Here is an 18,036-nt window from a genome sequence, read left to right on the forward strand (position 1 = left end):
TCAATATAAACTCAAATGCAATTTATAATCATCACTAAGTAACATTTCTTAAAAAATTTTAAGTGGAAAAAACACCAATTGGAGGGCCAAACTAATATTATAGGCACAAAGATGTGATTAAATCACTAAATATGACTCTAAAGGAGTAAATTATAATAAATTCAGCCCCCTTAATCAAAACATGACTAACAAAAATTTAAAAAGAAAAAAGAAATGCTAAAATTTTAGAAATTATCAATTCAGTGACTTTAAGTGGAGGAAAAAACACCTTGATTTGGGAAACTCATATCACTTACTGCCTTTTCCAGAAAAAGACTATCTCCAGATAAATGGTAGGTACTCAGAAGTCCACCCAAGATTCGGATAGTACTCTCAAATAGATTTACATCCACATTTTTTCCAAAATTCAATTCCGTCTTCACCCATGCCTTGGCTTCTTCAAATTCTACGTGGCAAAACAAAAAAGGGCAAAGGGACTGAATTGATAAGGATATTACTTGCATATATTCTAGATACCCTCTAGCTCTAAATCTATAACTCTATGACTATGCTCGAAAATCTAACTATATGATTATAAAAATGTAATTTCCATTTAAAAAATGAATTTTCTATGTCAAGGCTAAAACTAAGTTGCTTTTAATCTCTGGATTAAAAAGAAGATAGCTAAATTGGTTTTTATGTTTAGTCTAGAAGTAAAGACTAAAATTTTATACACAAAGGTGGAGTAGGAGATGCAGTTAGAAAGCTAGGCTGAGAGTCTGATGAGAAATTGGAGACTGAAATATTCAAACTCTGGGTCAGAACCAATTAAGGTCAAGAAGACTAGGCTTATTGTGAGAAGTTCAATAGGACAGATAGAGCACAGTTAAGATTAGAACATAGAGTCAATATTACACCAAGCAGGTATATAAGAGGCTGAGATGGAGGCAGAGAAAGCAATTAAGGTTTATTATCAAACTGCTTTGTGGAAGACCCAAGTAGGTTTAGAGATAGGTTTAGGCTTAAGGTGTGGAGGCAGTTTTAAGAAAAACCCTTAAAAAAAAAAAAAGATAGCTAAGTAGAATTCCAAATAAGAACAATTAAGGATACTAGTCTATAGATGGCAAGGAGGAAGAGGAAGGGAATAAGCATGGTGCTTACTATTTGGTGGGCATTGTACTAAGCATCTCATAAATATTTCTCATTTGAAACAGCAAGGCCAAGTACAGCCAAACTACTCAAAATCTTCCAAACCACCACAAAAAAATCCTCACCAGTTTAAAATATATAAAGTGTACCCTTTGGGCAAGTTTGAGTGGTGTAGAATTTTAGAGCTGTATTACTTATAGCTTAAGTAGGACCATACAGATTAATATGTAGCTGGAAAAGAAATACATTGGAACCAGAGCATGTATACAGTACCAGAGCCATACTAAGGTTAAATATAATAATCTTTCACAAATTGACAATTCTCCTTATGACTAAAGATGACACAAATTTTAGATTTGACAAGCAGATGGTATTACCAGGAATCTATTTTTAAAATGTCCAGATTTAAAGGCAGCTGAACTCAGATTAGATTCAATAATTAATTCTGGTCCCAGAATACAGTGATGAAACAAAAATGACTTAACTAAGCAGAAGTCAAGAACTATATAGATATAAAATGTTATCATACTCGGGCACCTAAAATATTGGTCAATTGTTCAGTAATTTTTCTTTGTAAGGGGGAAGGATGCAATAGGAGGTAAACCATAATTAAATAGCTTTAATCTAAGAAATATGTAAACAAAAGGCACCAAAGAAGACTTAAAAATACAATTAAGCTAAACTGTCCAGTAGGGGAAGCTACCCAGACTTCTTTTACAGCCTAGAGCAGCAGAAATCTTGAGATAGCATAGTCCATCCTCTCATTTTCTTGAGAAGACTACAAGGTCATCCAAGTAGAAAGTGAGAGGCCAATATGAGGAAGGACAAAAAACAATACAAGTCAACCGTGATTGTAATAAACTATTAAAACAAAAAAGGATCTTTATGCCTATGCAAATTTTTAAAGTACCTATGGAAATCTCTGCTTTTTTAAACTACATACCCACAAGAAGCAAAACAATAGGCTCATTTGCGGGTACTTCCTAACCAAATAACCTAATAAATAACCTCTAAAGAGAGTCAGGAACATTTCATGAAGTGTTTCAAAAGAACACAAATGGAAAAAAATAATTCTGATAGCCATACAGGAATAAATAATCCTAGGAATACTATATATTACTGTGGTTTTTGTAGTTTTTTTACGTACATATGTAGATATACAGTACTATGAAACTATAATGATGTGTGTAATAACTATGGTGTGCAAGCTGATAAGATAGCATAGCTTCACATAGTTGGACAAAACCCTAAAATGTCCTATCAGTAAACATTTTCTCCAAAATACTTGATATTGTTTATTATATCACTACTAATACAAATAACATTTTCTTAAAAGATTACAAAGTAATCCTTATACACGTCAACAATAATACTATATGATGATCAATTCTGATGAACGTGGCTTTCTTCAACAATGAGATAAACCAAATCAGTTCCAATTGCTCAGTAATGAAGAGAATCAGCTTTACCCAGTTAAAGAACTATGGGAAATGAGTGTGGACCACAACAGCATTTCCATTCCTGTTATTGTCTGCTTGCATTTTTGTTTTCCTTCTTAGGTTATTTTTATCTTATTTCTAAACCCAATTTTTCTTGTGCAGCAAGATAACTATAAATATGTATACATATATTGCATCTAACATATTTTAACATATATGTATTGGACTACCTGCCATCTAGGGGAGGGAGTGGGGGGAAGGAGGGGAAAAGTTACAACAGAAGGTCTTTGCAAGGGTCAATGCTGAAAAATTACCCATGCACATGTCTTGCAAATAAAAAGCTATAATAATTTTAAAAGAAAATAAAAGATTACTTTCCTCACAAAATTCCCATGAGGTAGAGAATGCAAGTATCATCTCCATTTACAGAGGAAGAAATTGAGATCCAGGAGGTATGACTTGCCCAGAGTCACAGCTATTATGTGTTGAATGTGGAATGTGAAATGGGTCTTTACTGACATTAAGTCTAACACTCTATTACTCTATCTTAACTCTCTTTAAAAAAGTTTCTCAAATCTATGTTAATGGAGACATTAATAAAGCATGGACATTTATTTAATGTTCAACAGATATTTAACCACTACTATCAATAAATTAAGGAAATGCCCAAATTTCTGTACTTCTGCCACAAATGCTTATTCAAGCTTTGATTATGTCTCACTTGGATCAATGGCACTAAGGGTTGTCTCCAGTCTCCCCCCAAAAAATGAAGGGAATAGTACACAGACATTATATTTTTGAAAACCAAACAAAAACATGCAAGAATATTGAATACCACCCTAAAAGTTTTAGTTTAAGTTGTGAGAACATCACAACTTCATGTAATTAGAAGACTTGAGGAGATCATCTAGTACCACTCCTGCCATTAGGGAGCACCACACTTTTCTCAATCCATTCTACACCATCATTCCCACGTTAGTCTTCATGCACTTTGTCTACTCAAAAATTTAATAGCTCTCCACTTCTTATGACTTAGCCCAACATTTAAGAGTCTCATCAAACAGGCTCCAATTTCTCCCTCCTTAAAGTAGTACTCTATAATCTAGCTAAAATGGATTGTGCGCCATCCCGATACACACTTTCCCACCTCTGTTCTTTTTATTCACACTCTTTCCACCTGGAATACTTTATCTCCATTTGCTGACATCACATCCACACTTTCATGGCCAGCTAAAATACTATCTCTTCCAACATAAAAAGGTAGTTTTCTCCTCATTTGATCACATACCATTTTATATTTTTTATGTACTTACATTCTAATTTGTAGTATTTCTGTTTATAAGTCTTTTCTCCTTCTAAGTGATTGGATGAATTATGCTTATCTTTCCATCTCCTCCAAATTCAATATGGTAAATAAATTTGTGTTAAAAGAACAAAACAAAAGATATAAAGTGTTTGATATACTACTTTAGGATATGTCTAACAAAATATACTTTCAAACAGAGAACAACCAGGAGATTTGAACAATAAATAGTACCTTCTTTTAAACCCAAAATCCACATGGTGTCCAAGGCATCAATTAATGTCAGACCAAGTCCAAACCACTCATTGAATGAATGTGTCAATGGCTTTAGTTCATCATGTCCCCAAGCAAACTTTTTGTATCCTTTCCATGCATGGCGGAATGCTTCTATTACAGCCTTTTGCCTTTCATTGATAGGAACTATAAGATTAAAGAGAACATTAACACTGTCTTTCAATATGGTAAAAACACAGAAGATATGACTGAATATAATAAACAAGTCTCAAGATACTCAGGAGGACCATCTGTTACCGTGGAGTTATGGTTGCTATGGACACTGCTCTCCAAACCTCTATTATTGAGAAGCAACAGTGGGAGACATTGCTTGTAATAACCAAGGTTAAAATAAGAGACTTCACTTCTACCTCAAAGCTCAGAGAGAAAAAAGGAGAGGAAAAAAGCCAAAATGAAGTAAAGGTTACCATGAATCTGGCAAGAAATCTGGTTGCTCAGGAGTGCCATAGAAAGACTTAAAATCCCATGAGATTCAGTATAGCAGCAGTTTTCAAAATTTGGCCCTAAGACCCTTCAGGAAGTTCACAAAGTCAAAATTATTTTCATAATAATGTTGAGAGACATAACTTACCTAAACCTAAAAAGCTTTTGAGGGGAGGAGTCCCCAATACCATTTTTTAAAAAACTGATTTACTTACAAAGGGATTTTGAGGCAAATGATTATGTGTTTGGCTGAGGTTTTATCAATTAGGTTAGTTTAGGAGTTACTGTGGGGAGGGTTAGGGTTTTTCTCTTATGTCACTATGATCTTGGTATACCAAAAATGCACTAAATATAGAAACTAATCTTAACAGAAGCCACGTTATTATATGCCAATTCAAACAAATACTAAACATACTGCCAATTATTTAGATATTTTTTATTTTGGGTATTAGTTTTATACTAGTGTTTGTATAGACGATGTATATACCTATCTCACTTTATTACTAAATATTTTATTTTTGTCATCCTTAATATGATAATAATTTACAAGTGAAAATGCAAATTATATTTCTGGAGTAATCATATGTCCTGTAACTTCATCAAATCCATTTATTATTTCCATTCCTTTTTTTTTTTTTGAGGCAATTAAGATTTTCTAGATAAATAAAATCACCTGCAAATAATGATATGAATCTTTGTTGGCATCAATGAATAACTTTGAAAAATACATTTGTATAATCAACTAATATTTTATTTAGTATTATTACAAATATATTCTTGAGGAAAACTTATTTTTTTCTAGGATTTCCTTTTTTAGTTTTATTTTTGCTAGGTTTAAAAATCAGCACCATACTGCCTCATAAAAGGTGTTAGACAGTATTTCATTTGTGTCTCTATTTTTTAATAATCTATAATATGCAGATTATATTTCAACTTCTTAAACTAAGAATTTTGACTCACTATGGAATCTTGTGACTAAATGTGGGGGAAGGGAATTATGAAATTATGATTATCAGTAAATGGTTTTTCTATTTTATATACTTATATAACCAATATCACGTAAAAATTTCTCAGGCAAAAAAGGGATTGCATATGGAAAAAGTTTAAGAAGACCTAGATTATACCACATTAGAAAATTTTAAATTCATTTGGACAAGAGACAATTGTGTAACAACAAAATACGTCAAATAGAAAATGAAAAAAAATTTAGTAATAAAACAAGGTCAATAAAATGAGAAATAGAAGGGAAAAAGACGTAAAAAAAAAAAAAAAAAAAAAAAGATATAAATAAGTGGAAATTCCAAATGAAAAAAGGGGAGATCACAACACAAAAAGCAATTAAGTATAGGGAATACAAAAACAAAGCTATAATCTAACAAACTAGAGAATGTACATAAAATATGTGATTACCTAAATAAATAACATTACCAAAACTGGCACAAGAAAACACAGATCTTGCCTGAAGAGATTTTAAAAGTAAGCAAAAAAACCCCACAAAAATCAAAAAACCCTGGCCTAGAAGGATTCACTTTTAAACTTTCCAAAAATAAATAATCCATAAGTATCACAAACATTATTTATATATACAGAACCCTATCTAATTGTTGTTATAAGAAAATATGGCACTAATTAAGATAACATTAAATGTCACTAAAATGTGTATCCCTTTGACCTAGTAATATTTTTTACTAGGCCAACACCCTTAAAGAGATCAAAGAAAGAAGAAAAAGACCCATGTGTACAAACATTTTTCTAGCAGTTCTCCATTAACAGTAAATAGGAAGTTAAGGAAGTGCCCATGAACTAGAGAATGGTAGACCAAATCATAGTATGATAACTTCATACAATAGTATTGTCCCATCAGAAGTGATGAAAGGATGTTTTCAGAGAAACCTGGGAAAATCTGTATTAATGAATGCTGTAAAATAGAGCCAGGAGAAATTATACAATAAAAATGTTATAAAGAAAAGTAATTTTAAAAGGCTCATCAATGTTATGACCAAGTTTCCAAGACTGAAGAAGTATGCTACCCATTTCTTAAAAGAGATGGACTAACATTTTCAGTTATAGTCAATGTAAAAATGTTTTGTTTGCCTGTATGTGTATGATAAAAAGGTTTTTTTCTTTGTCATGGAAACAGGTTTGAAATATGCAGACTAAAAAAGAACAAGATCAATTTCCCTAACACACATGCAAAAACACAAAATAAAAGATTAGCAAACAGATTTCAACTTAACTCTAAAGTGAGAATAAATATCAAAAACATAGAAGAGAGGATTACCTGGTTTCTTCTGGTTTTTAATTTCCGCTGTCGAAGACTTGTGAACTGGCTCTTGCATTTTATTGGAAGGAGATTCTGTGCCCTGGTCAGGTTCAATCACAGCACCTCTCCAGCTACAAGGGAAAGGGAAACAGTCAAACTGAATCGAGAACATAAAATTTATCAAGTAATTAAACACTTATTTGTTAAAAGTCTCCACTAGAAGTTAGAGTATTAAGTCTCTGTATCAAATAACTTTAAGTCTTATTAGAGAACATAGGAAATAATACAAGACAGTTATTAACGCATACTAAATTAATCAATATGATGCAAAGACCATATGGAATGGGTTGTATGTAAAAGGTAGCTAAGATTCACTGGGAATATCAATTCAAGATGATGATCTTTCAATGAGAGCTCAAATGAGTAACTTCTATGAACTGATCATTCCTAATGGTGGAAAGGGATTATGAATATCTCATCAGTCTTGACCATAGCAGGATGCCAATTGTTGCTGCTAATTATTTTCACCAAGAAAAAAGAATAGTCAAAGTCACCCTGATCTAGCATTAAATCTTTTGTTGATTAAAGTTTAATGAGCCTTACCATTTTAGCAAAAGAATACCATGATATAGGTAATGAGACAATATTTCCACCAACCAAAAGGAAGGTAATTTACTATATCAGTAAGTTACAAACTTAGAATTCTCCTTTTTATGCCAATTCAAAGGTTTACTGTACTAGAAATGGAATATTTTGCTATTGTTTGAGCAATGTTTTTTTCCCCTATTCCTTACAAACAAAGAATACAATAAAACTGTTCTTTACTGAGCAGCTTTTAAAAAATCAATCCCTATTTAAATAGTAAGTAGCCTTTACTAGAGTTTTAGAAGATTCAACATAGCAAAAAATCCTATAAAACATGACTTCTTATGGTGAAGTTAGAAAAAAAATATCTTCCCAAAATAATTTTTACAAACAAATGTGTATTAAACGATGAAACAGTTTTTAGATATTTATATATTGAATTAACGAAAATTCTTCAAATCAATATAGTAAAGAATAAAGATTTCTCTAAGTCAAGCTCCAAGCATTTAGAAGACCTGCATAACATGAAGGTTTTCCACATACACTAAAAATGCTGCCAGGTAAATCTATACAGTATAAGAAGTATCATATTTCTAAAAAATAAAATGAACTACATCAAATTTATAAGAATACAAGTTTTTCTCCAATTAAGAAATATCAAAGGATATGAACAATTTTCAGATGATGAAATTAAAGCCATCTGTAGTCATACGAAAAAATCATTAGAGAAATGCAAATTAAAGCAACTCTGAGGTACCACCTCACACCTCTCAGATTGGCTAAGATGACAAAAAAAGAATGATAAATGTTGGAGGGAATGTGGGAAAACTGGAACACTAAAGCATTTTTGTTGGAGTTGTGAAATGATCCAACCATTCTGGAAAGTAAGTTGGAACTCTGCCCAAAGGCTATAAAAACTATGCATAAGCTTTGACCCATCAATGCCATTACTGGGTCTATGTCCCAAAAAAAATCATAAGAGGGGGAAAGGGTCCATATGTGCAAAAATGTTTGTAGCAGCTCTTTTTGTGGTAACAAAGAATTGGAAAAATGAGTAGATGCCCATCAATTGGGAAATGGCTGAAAAAGTTGTAGTATATGAAGGTAATGGAATATTATTATTCTATAAAAAAATGATCAACAAGCTGATTTTTGAAAGGCTTGGAAAGATTTACATGAACTGATGCTGAACTGAAACAAACAAAACCAGGAACATATTGTATACAATAACAGCAAGAATGTATGATGATCAACTGGGAAAGACAGAGTTCTTCTCAGTGCTTCAGTGATCCAAGGCAATATCAACACTTTGGATAGAAAAATGCCATCTGCATCCAAAAAAGAACCCTGGAGATTGAATGTAAACCAATACATACTATGTTCACTTTTTTCTGTTTTTTTTCCCCTTCCTCTCTCATGGTTTTTCCCTTGTTCTGATTTCTCTCCTCCAACATGATTCATATGTATTACCAATAAATAAATAAATGAGCCTGAGGGGTGAGGTGGAGTGGAGGAGTAGAAAAGGAAAGGTACAAACACTAGAAGTCTCATGCCTGTGTCACTGAACATGCTCAGCTAATAGGAAGAGAAGGCCACTTCTACAACTCAATGCAATCTAAATGGCAGGAAGCTACCAATAACACAAAGCATTTATTTCAGAAGAGTAGCTTTATCCACAAAGCAGAGTAAAGACAGATTAAATGATAGCCAATGTTTGGAAACCACCTCCTTTGACGCACTGTCCCTATTCCATCCTTACCTACACAAAAAAATACAAAACACAAAAGAACCCCCACTTTATTCCATTTCAAAATATAGTGGCTAATGGGTTTAGAAAGGGAAAATACTACTAGGAGTTGGGAGGAAATACAAAAAGTTTTATCGCAAAGACTTTATTTTACATTTTGAAAAAGGCTTCTAAGCTAGCTGTTTCTGATTTTTATTTTTCATGTAACCTGTATAATTACTAACCCATACAATGGAATGAAGAGATTACATATAGCCTGGACAAGGCAAAAGACATCGTTTGGTTTTTGTGTTGTTGAAGGTTTTGGGGGGAAGAAGGGGAAGAATCAAATTTTCTTTCTTTCCAAGCTCAAACCATCCTAATATATATGTTTTTATCTTGCAGCAAGTAAAAAAGATATTATTTTACCTAATAACAGTCCTCTCAGATTTGTTCTCATTGCTAGCCTGGTCATGTTCTTCCTCCAGATTCTTGGTATCATCATCATGTGGCCTTTCTTTCTGATCTTCCTGTGGAGCTTTGATCTGTAGATTCACAAGCCTCCCTTGATGAGAATTTCTGGTTTTCTGTAAGAGATACAAGGAATTCCCATGAAATTAACTGCATGTATTCTACTCTTTTTCTTAATATCCCTAATCTCAAGCACAACAGAGTAGGTTACATCAAAGAAAACATGAAAATTATTATAATGATATACAGAGTTTCAGTTGTCCATACAGCTTTAGATCCTATCACACTATTGCACAACTGATAGAAATTCTAAAGACCTCTCTCTCCTTGATAACTTACTCTATACATGTAATAAGCTATCTGCAGACACCCTGGACACCTACAAATAGTAATCTAGCAGCCAGAGAATCCCAATCCCAAAGGCCCTGAAGACCAGCATCATAAATCTGAAATGAGAAGTGTTTCATTCACAGGAAAAGCGTTCATATTAATTTAAGTGTGAATGCCCAACTCCCAGAAGGTACATCAAAATTACTATGAACATCTAAAAGAAAAAAGGGTTAGATAATGTAGCAAGGTAAAGAAACTGGCAAAAGAATGCTTTTAGATTTGTTTCTTCATACTTGAACATTTCCTTCTAGAACTAGAATTGTTTTTCTCACCTTTATTTGGACCTTTTTTTCCCTCACCTTCATAGAGCTCTACCTGGATTTTTAGCTTGCCAAACCTTCATCAGATCCTTTCTCTTCCCATTCTTTTCTACCCCACTCCATTTTAATGAAGAGTGAACAATTAGTTAAGGCATTCATGTTAACTGTCGGAAGATCAAACTGTATAAATTCAGTCTAATGTAGAGTTGAGGCTTTACTACCCAAGCTAAAAATGATGAAATTCTGTTGGCATGTTACAGAAAAGGGAGAAGAGTCCATCCTTTAAGGTTTTTCTCTCTGAACCCAACCCCTTCTAGCTATGAGAAGCATACTTTTGCAGAAACACACTATCATTACCAATATAAGCAAAGACTGTTACAAATCTATAAGCGGAAAAAGTACAGCAACACATCACTAAAGACTTCTATGGAACATAATGCACTGTTTTAAATTCATTTTTCTATATGCAAAAAACACCAAAATGTAAAACAGAACATATGAAAAAAAGCTAATTTCCTGCCATATCACCCCCTCCACATTCATCTCCTAGATGACTTCCAGGAAACTAGCTTATAATGCTTTTAAGCAATAAAAATGTACTTGCAGAAAGGGGGGGCCGGGGGGGGGGGGGGGAAGGGAAGAATCTCATGTTCCTTTCATAAAATTATAAGAGCATTAATGGACAAAAATGGGGCCAATAAAACCAATGATGTGTTTTTCTCCTTTTTAAAGATAACAATAAGCTTGGAAACATACTGTACCCTTAGAAACCAGCAATATGTTGGGTTTTTTCAAGCACGCACAAAAAGGTACTTATAGTCATTAATGAACCACTATGCAGTCTCTTTTAGTAGTTTTTATATAACCTCACAAATATTTCTTCCATTATATGAACTAAACTTCAGGGGTTGCATTAAAGTTCAAGAGATCATTCTTAGGTGCTGCACAAAAGAACATATTTTGAAAGCTTCAGTTTATGGAATAGATAAGATAATTAAGTAAAACGTACTTGAATAAATTATACTAAACTAATCCCCTTGAACTATTAGACATCAATATCTGCAGAAGACCCAAACAATGAATTAGGAAATTCTTCACACTGAATTAAGATTTATCACAGAGCTGTGCTCTTTACATTATAATTCCCAAAATATGTTTAAAGGATTCTTTATAGTTTTAAGAAACAGTATAAAGGAAAAAAAATATTTCTAGCTATTTGGCCTCTTTGGGCCTCGGATCTTTATCAGTAAAACAAAGATTTTTTAAATTAGATTTTAGAAGCCTCTCCAGTTCACATTCTAGCATCTACTTTGGCATTCCTGCTTGCCTAGCTTTGAAAATCCCCCAAGATATCTCCAATTAATTCTACGGGATTATCATGCCATCATCAAAACAAATTTTTAATGTACTTTAGTAAACAATGGCAATTTCAGTATCTATGGGAAGACATTTTCTTCAAACTAACTTATGGAGTAAATAAAGTGCGTAAATGATAATATGATGCTACTCTAGAACAATAGTTTTTAGTTGAACTAGAGCTAAGGTAGCACAGTGCATACAGTGATAGGCCTGTTGTTAGGAAGACTGAGTTCATATGTCGTCTCAGATGTTTACTGGCTATGTGGCACTGGGTAAGTCACTAAGCTATTCATTTTCTTTACTATAAAATGGGGATAATAATATCTACTTCCCAAGATTATTTTAAGGATCAAGTCAGATAATACTTGTATTTAGTGCGGTGCCTACCACACAGTAGGTGCTATAAATACTATTACTGTTATTGTATTTATTATCATTTACACTATTATAGCTGACTACATAGTTACCACAGCTTCCATTATAACAAAGTCTATAAAATACCTGAGGCAAAATCTCAGGAAAGTCACCCTGATTAGCATCTGCTTTCTGAGGAGCTGCTAAAACAGCAGGATTTAGTTCAGGAATGTCAAGTTCTATCTTCTGTTCTTCTGATGACCTGCTGGTGAAGGCTACATATAAAAGTACATCTTAGTACATAAAATGCTTTGAGGAATAACATTGATTACAAATTATTAGAAAAAAAAATCTAACATTCATTACTCATATACAACAGAAATATATTTTCCCAGGAGTCTTTACAGAGTCAAGAAAAGTGATTACACTCATTTTCAAAATGTTCAACAGTTTTACATCTTTCCTCATACTAACCTGAATTCACAATTTACTGACAAAATTTATTACTTTCCAACACCAAATAAAATAAAATGGTAAATCAGCAGTTTGTCCTGGAAAAGTGGAACAGATTTAGTCTCTTCAATGAAAGTGACTGTCATTAGAAAATTGAAAAGGGATTGAATACCTTACTAGAACAATCTTCTACTATAAATTCTGAATATTTAAGAACTATAATTTTGAATTAAGATCAAATTGGTTTTCTTCAATGACCTCCATCCTAAAGCACCCAACAAAAATTTCAATTTAATTTAAAATGAAATGAAGAATAAAAAGACATCAGGAAAGCAACCAAATTCTGTCAAATCAATATCCAGACTTTTTCCATAAAACTAATGAGGCAAGTGGTCTGGCATTTCTAGTGACCTTGATGATTCATCAATTTGGTGTCATGTCATATTATCCACATACTCATTAATTCACTCTAAAGCTCACCTCCTGTTTCATCGACATGCAACACAAATATAACTTTTAGATGCAAACTGTTCTGATACCTCTCCCGTGGTTAGCCATATTGATGTAGGAAATGAGTCCACAGACACCAAGAAAGGCAAAGAAGAAAAGAATTATATTCCGCTGTAATCGTGATAATTGTTTCCATTTCTAGAAAGGAAAAGAGAAATACATTTTTTTTAAAGTAAGATAATACGGTAATTGAGTAGAGCTACTGAAAAATCCCTACCACATTTCAAAATAGTCAGGAGAAAGAACACAAGTGTAAAGTTCTGTTGCTTAATTTGAACAAAAATAATTTCTGAACACGTTATACGTTGCTTGGATAAAAACACTAATATAACATGCTGGCACATGCCAGATGAGAATGAAAAACTTGTTCCAAAACTCTTTCTATCCAAACTCACTGGGATAAGAAATGGCAAGATCAGTTGCTCAGGAACTAAACTTTTTTGGTTTATGTTAAGAGCCTTAAATCAGCCATGTCTTTCATTAGGACACTAACAGGGATATGTAAACCTGCTTATAGCAATTATTTGTGTAGATTTTTGAGTCTCCTTATGGTAAATTCCTTGAAACAAGGACAGTGACTGTGTGTAGTTTTTGGTTTTATATCCCCAGAGTGTAGGGCAGGCACTATACACAGTCGTAGGTATTAACTGTTTAATATGATCAAGCAAAGAAGCATTTATTATGCACCCACTATGTCCCAGGAAGTGAGAGCAGAAATATAAAAGAGAGAGGCTTCAAGAACTTTAAAGCCAGCAATAATGCATTTATTTAGACATGCCTTCCTTTAAGGAGAATATGACAGTGAACTGGAAGAAACAAGCCAAGGAAATAATGGAAGTCAGCCTATAGTATACCGCTAATCAATATATATAAAGTTGTAATAAAAAACACTTCCACATACTTTTTTTTGACATGGGAATTTATGTTTTTTACTTTCTCAAATGGAGGAGAGGAGAGCAGAGAAAATGAGATGGAATTGGGGATGTATCTTCACTTTTAAAAAAAAATTTATTTTAAAAATAAGAGATAGTAAAACTTCTTGAGCAGAAGAGTGATATAATTTAAAACAACAATAACCCAGAAACAAAACATTTTTTCAGCCTGGGGTGGTGGTGGAAGGTTGAGATTGGGGAAGGGAGGGCATCTGATAATTGTGTGATAAACAAAAATAAAACTGGAAGCTTCCTCATATAGTATATTAACTGACCAAAACTAGGTATTCAAGCTGTCTCTGTCCTAAAAGTAGTCTTTCAAAACCCCTTTTTAACTCGGGAGAACTAGTCAGCTCCATCAGTTTCTTAAAAGGCTGGCAATGAGCTGCCAGAAGTGTGGCTGGATGCCATTGTGGGCATCAGTTCAAAGACAGATTTGTCTGTCAGCACTTAAGTAGGTGGCAGAGCCACAAGGAGCAAGGAAGAGGAGCATAGCTTCCTTAGAAAGGTTAGAATCCTTGATACTAAGAACCCTCCCCCCCCCCACTAATTATCGTGTTCCTTCTTTTCTTAAAAGTAGGATAGCAATGAATGATGAAGAGAAGATAATTACCCTATCCCCAAAAAGCTAATTTCTCTCTTAATCCTAACCCAAATCCATGAGAGGACTGAAAGGGAAAGAAAGAGATAAGGAACTGTTTGGCTCCTTCTGCCCTAGAAGATACACAATTTCCCTTTTACTGTCCAAACTCAATGCTATTTCATTTCTTCTGTGTTACGGATCTTGGCCCAAACCTCTGACAAACCTTTGAAATTCCTTCTTTTTCTACTCACACCATCCTGTGGGCCCTTTTCTGCCTAGTCAAGTCCCACCTCACAGGCTCAGCTGCAGTACCATTTCCCTCTCCAATCCTATCACCAACACCAGCTCTTCCAGGCAATTAATCCTACCAGTAGAAAACAATTCCTTAGAGTCATTGTTATTATGATTCTTCCTACAGCTACAGCCACTTATACCATTAAGACTAGTACTTCATGGCCCCTCTTGCTTAGCTCTCACTGGACAGCAGAGCTGCTATAATAGCTTCTGTACCTACTACTAATATTAACAATAATAAATAGCAGCTAGCATTTATTTGGTACTTTAATGTTTGCAAAGTGCTTTATCTACATTAACTCACTGGATCCTCAGCATAACCCTGGGAGGTAGTAACTCTGTTACTATCTCCATTAAAAAAAATAAGAATTCTGAGTTTCAGGGATAATTAAGTACCCTATCCAGATTATAGCTCCTGTAATCTAACATTCAAATTAAGGCCTCACTGTCTGCAAGTCCAGCACTCTTTACCTAATCAATGGTACAACCAAACACTTATACTACTCTAAAGGGTACTATATAGTATAGGCAATAGTTCCTTGATGTAGTCATGAAATAATTTCCTTAGAAAATAGTTTGTTTTCTTTTCCACACTGTGCCTAATCTTACTTTCTAGCTATCTCTGTATTGTGACTTTTGTATCCTGCTTCCCACCAAGTATGTGTTAAGGGTAGAAGGACAGCAAGTTTCCTGTCTTTCTTGGGGGAAACACAATTCCCTGGTGATTCCCATATGGAAGTCCACTTTTGACTAGGCCTCAGAGAAATGGCTAAGTTGACAGTGTCACAGAGCATGAGGGCAGTTAAAAAAATGGAACAAATATTACCATTTCTTGAGCCAGATAAGATCCGTCTCCCACTCTCACATGACCAACAGAGCTTTCTATTCTTTCCTGACTCCTTCCCTCTCTTTGATAGCTCCCTGGCCTGTCCCCACTTTCAATTCTCCCATCTCATCAAGAATTTACTATCCAACACCTAATAAATACCAGCTTGCATTTATATGGCACTTCAAAGTTTGCAGACTATTATCCAGATTACACCACTAGTAAACGTCTGAAGTCAATTTCAAATTAAGATCTCACTGTCTTCAAGTCCAGTATTCTGTTTACTAATTCATGCTCAGTTCAATAACACCGTCAATCCAATAACACAATCAACACTCCAATCTACTAAGATTCTATTTTTTCTCCAAAATAACAATAAAAACTCAAATGGACAAAATTTTGTGCCTAAATATTACTAAAACCTATTTCATAAATGAAGAAACTCAACTTCAAAGAAGTTAAGAAACTTGTTCAGAATCTTCCCCAGCCTCACTGCTGCCTCATCCCTTAGGGTCCTTAGTTCCTTCTTCTCTTGTTATGCCCCCTCCCTGTGCCTACTCCGGGTCCACCCCAGTTCCACTGTTGCCCCCAAACCAGGATTAGAACATCATTCTCTCACTCTCTTCTTACCATCTGCTCCTTTACTCTCCCAGCCCTTTCATTCCAGGTCTCCCTCTCCTATGCCTCACGCCTTATCCACCTGTAAGAGATGCCCAGCTCAGTTCCCAAACCCAATTTGATCCCCAGCATCATTTACCAACTAGAACTTTCTCTATTTCTCACCCTTTATTCTAAGCCCTCCAAGCTGCCTCAGACACCAGCCCACCCTCCTTGTTCAGCACAGTGCCCCCAACCCAAAGCCTCATGCTCTAAGTAAGGCCACCCCAGCCAGCAGGAACTCTCCCTACCACCCATCCTGGTCTCGAGGCCTGCTGTCATCACTGCACCAGGAGACTGCACCCGAGACTTTCCAGACAAGCCATTCATTCCCAATCTGCACACCCCCTTATCCCACCTCCCCTCCCCCGCCCCCAAACACACACACACTCCCTACCCCTCAACCTGCAGGAGGAGTCCGCGCTCTCCCATCAGTACAAGCCTAACTGGCTTGGCATTTCCCACAGCCTCCACGCCCAGCTTCCTCTCCCTAGTCCTGCAGCCCCATCGGGTCCCGCTCTTCCCGTGGCCTGGCCCTGCCCCCCCCCGGGGCCGGCCGATCGGGACCAGCCCAGGTCCGCCCAGCTCACCTCCATTCTCGCTCCTGGCCCTGCTCCCAGGGCCCTCGTTCCCTGCCCAAGGCCCCAACCCCGCCGTTACCCAGCCCGCAGCAGCCCCGACCCAACACCACGGACTCTCTCTCCTGGCTCCTAGCCCCGCTGCCCGGTCTGCTCCCCGTACCTTCCGAGCCACGGGGCCGCTTCACGCCCTCCCCCCTTCAGCCTGCTGCTACTCTGTGCAGGCCCCGAGGCCCCTCGAGCCCGGGCCCGGCGGGCTCCCTGACCTCTCAGCCCCGGGCCTCACCCGCCAGCAGAGGCGCCGCCGCCTCCAGTACTTGCTGCCGCCGCTGTCAGCGCCGCTTTGGGACCGCTCTCCCAAGTTCAGAGTCACCGCGAAGAAGTCCTGCCTCGGTGACTGCGGGTACATGGCAGCGGCCGGACTGAGCTAGCGGCTGAGACACGTCAGGAAGCGCGGCTTCCAGCCGCGAGCTTACCGCCTCCGCGCCGCCCACCGCCAACCGCCATAGCCGCGCCGCCGCCGCCGCCGCCGCCGCCGCCCGGACCCGCGCGGCAAGAGGCTACATCCGGGGGCACGCTGGAACTTCCGGGGCGACTCCGGAGCGGCACCTCCAGCCCACCGGCCCTGGCTCTATGGCAACAACAAGGAACCGGGACTGGGTACCGGAAGTACTTGAAGCTGAGCCCCGCCCCCATCCCTGGGAGACACTCTGTTATGTGGCTAGCTACACTCCCATTGGTGCAGGTGCACCACGCTGGGGAGGGGGGGAAAGAGAATCACAGCTGGCGGCCTTCAGTGACCCTTAAGGCTCACTTCACCCAGCCGTTTTACTGTCGGAGAAGCCCAGAAAAAGAAAAAGATCCTTGACCCACATTGAGAGCCAGATTCTTTATCCATAGGGATAAAGGGGAGGAAGGGAGGAGGGAGGAAGGAAGGGAGGAAGGAAGCAAAAGGAAGGAGGGAGGGAGGCGGAAAGAGAGGAAGGAAGGAAGGAGGAAAAAAAGCTAAACGTAGGAAGGAAGGAAGAAAAGCTAAACAGGAAGGAAGGAAGAAAAGCTAAACATAGGAAGGAAGGAAGAAAAGCTAAACATAGGAAGGAAGGAAGGAAGGAAGGAAGAAAAGCTAAACATAGGAAGGAAGGAAGGAAGAAAAGCTAAACATAGGAAGGAAGGAAGGAAGAAAAGCTAAACATAGGAAGGAAGGAAGG

At 36.6% G+C, this 18,036-nt stretch overlaps 1 protein-coding gene across 2 annotated transcripts in view; it reads right to left on the reverse strand.

The window, feature by feature from the left end:
- The window catches only part of MAN1B1 (mannosidase alpha class 1B member 1), a 34,805-nt gene extending 17,450 nt beyond the window's left edge, over nucleotides 1–17,355 (reverse strand). The window contains exons 1-8 of one of the 2 annotated variants that reach the window (XM_031951949.1): nucleotides 17,115–17,195; nucleotides 16,224–16,293; nucleotides 12,988–13,096; nucleotides 12,143–12,270; nucleotides 9,591–9,748; nucleotides 6,869–6,981; nucleotides 4,105–4,290; nucleotides 297–445 (exon numbers count right to left, since the gene is read on the reverse strand). In XM_031951949.1, coding sequence (XP_031807809.1) covers nucleotides 297–445; nucleotides 4,105–4,290; nucleotides 6,869–6,981; nucleotides 9,591–9,748; nucleotides 12,143–12,270; nucleotides 12,988–13,096; nucleotides 16,224–16,226 — 846 coding nt within the window. In that variant the 5' untranslated portion in view covers nucleotides 16,227–16,293; nucleotides 17,115–17,195. Of the gene's footprint in view, nucleotides 1–296; nucleotides 446–4,104; nucleotides 4,291–6,868; nucleotides 6,982–9,590; nucleotides 9,749–12,142; nucleotides 12,271–12,987; nucleotides 13,097–16,223; nucleotides 16,294–17,114 lie in introns of both variants that reach the window. The other variant, XM_031951948.1, reaches the window with a different exon arrangement.
- Between the last annotated feature and the right edge of the window lie 681 nt (nucleotides 17,356–18,036).

This window comes from Sarcophilus harrisii, chromosome 2 (assembly GCF_902635505.1).
Source record: "Sarcophilus harrisii chromosome 2, mSarHar1.11, whole genome shotgun sequence".
Lineage (NCBI taxonomy): Eukaryota > Metazoa > Chordata > Mammalia > Dasyuromorphia > Dasyuridae > Sarcophilus > Sarcophilus harrisii.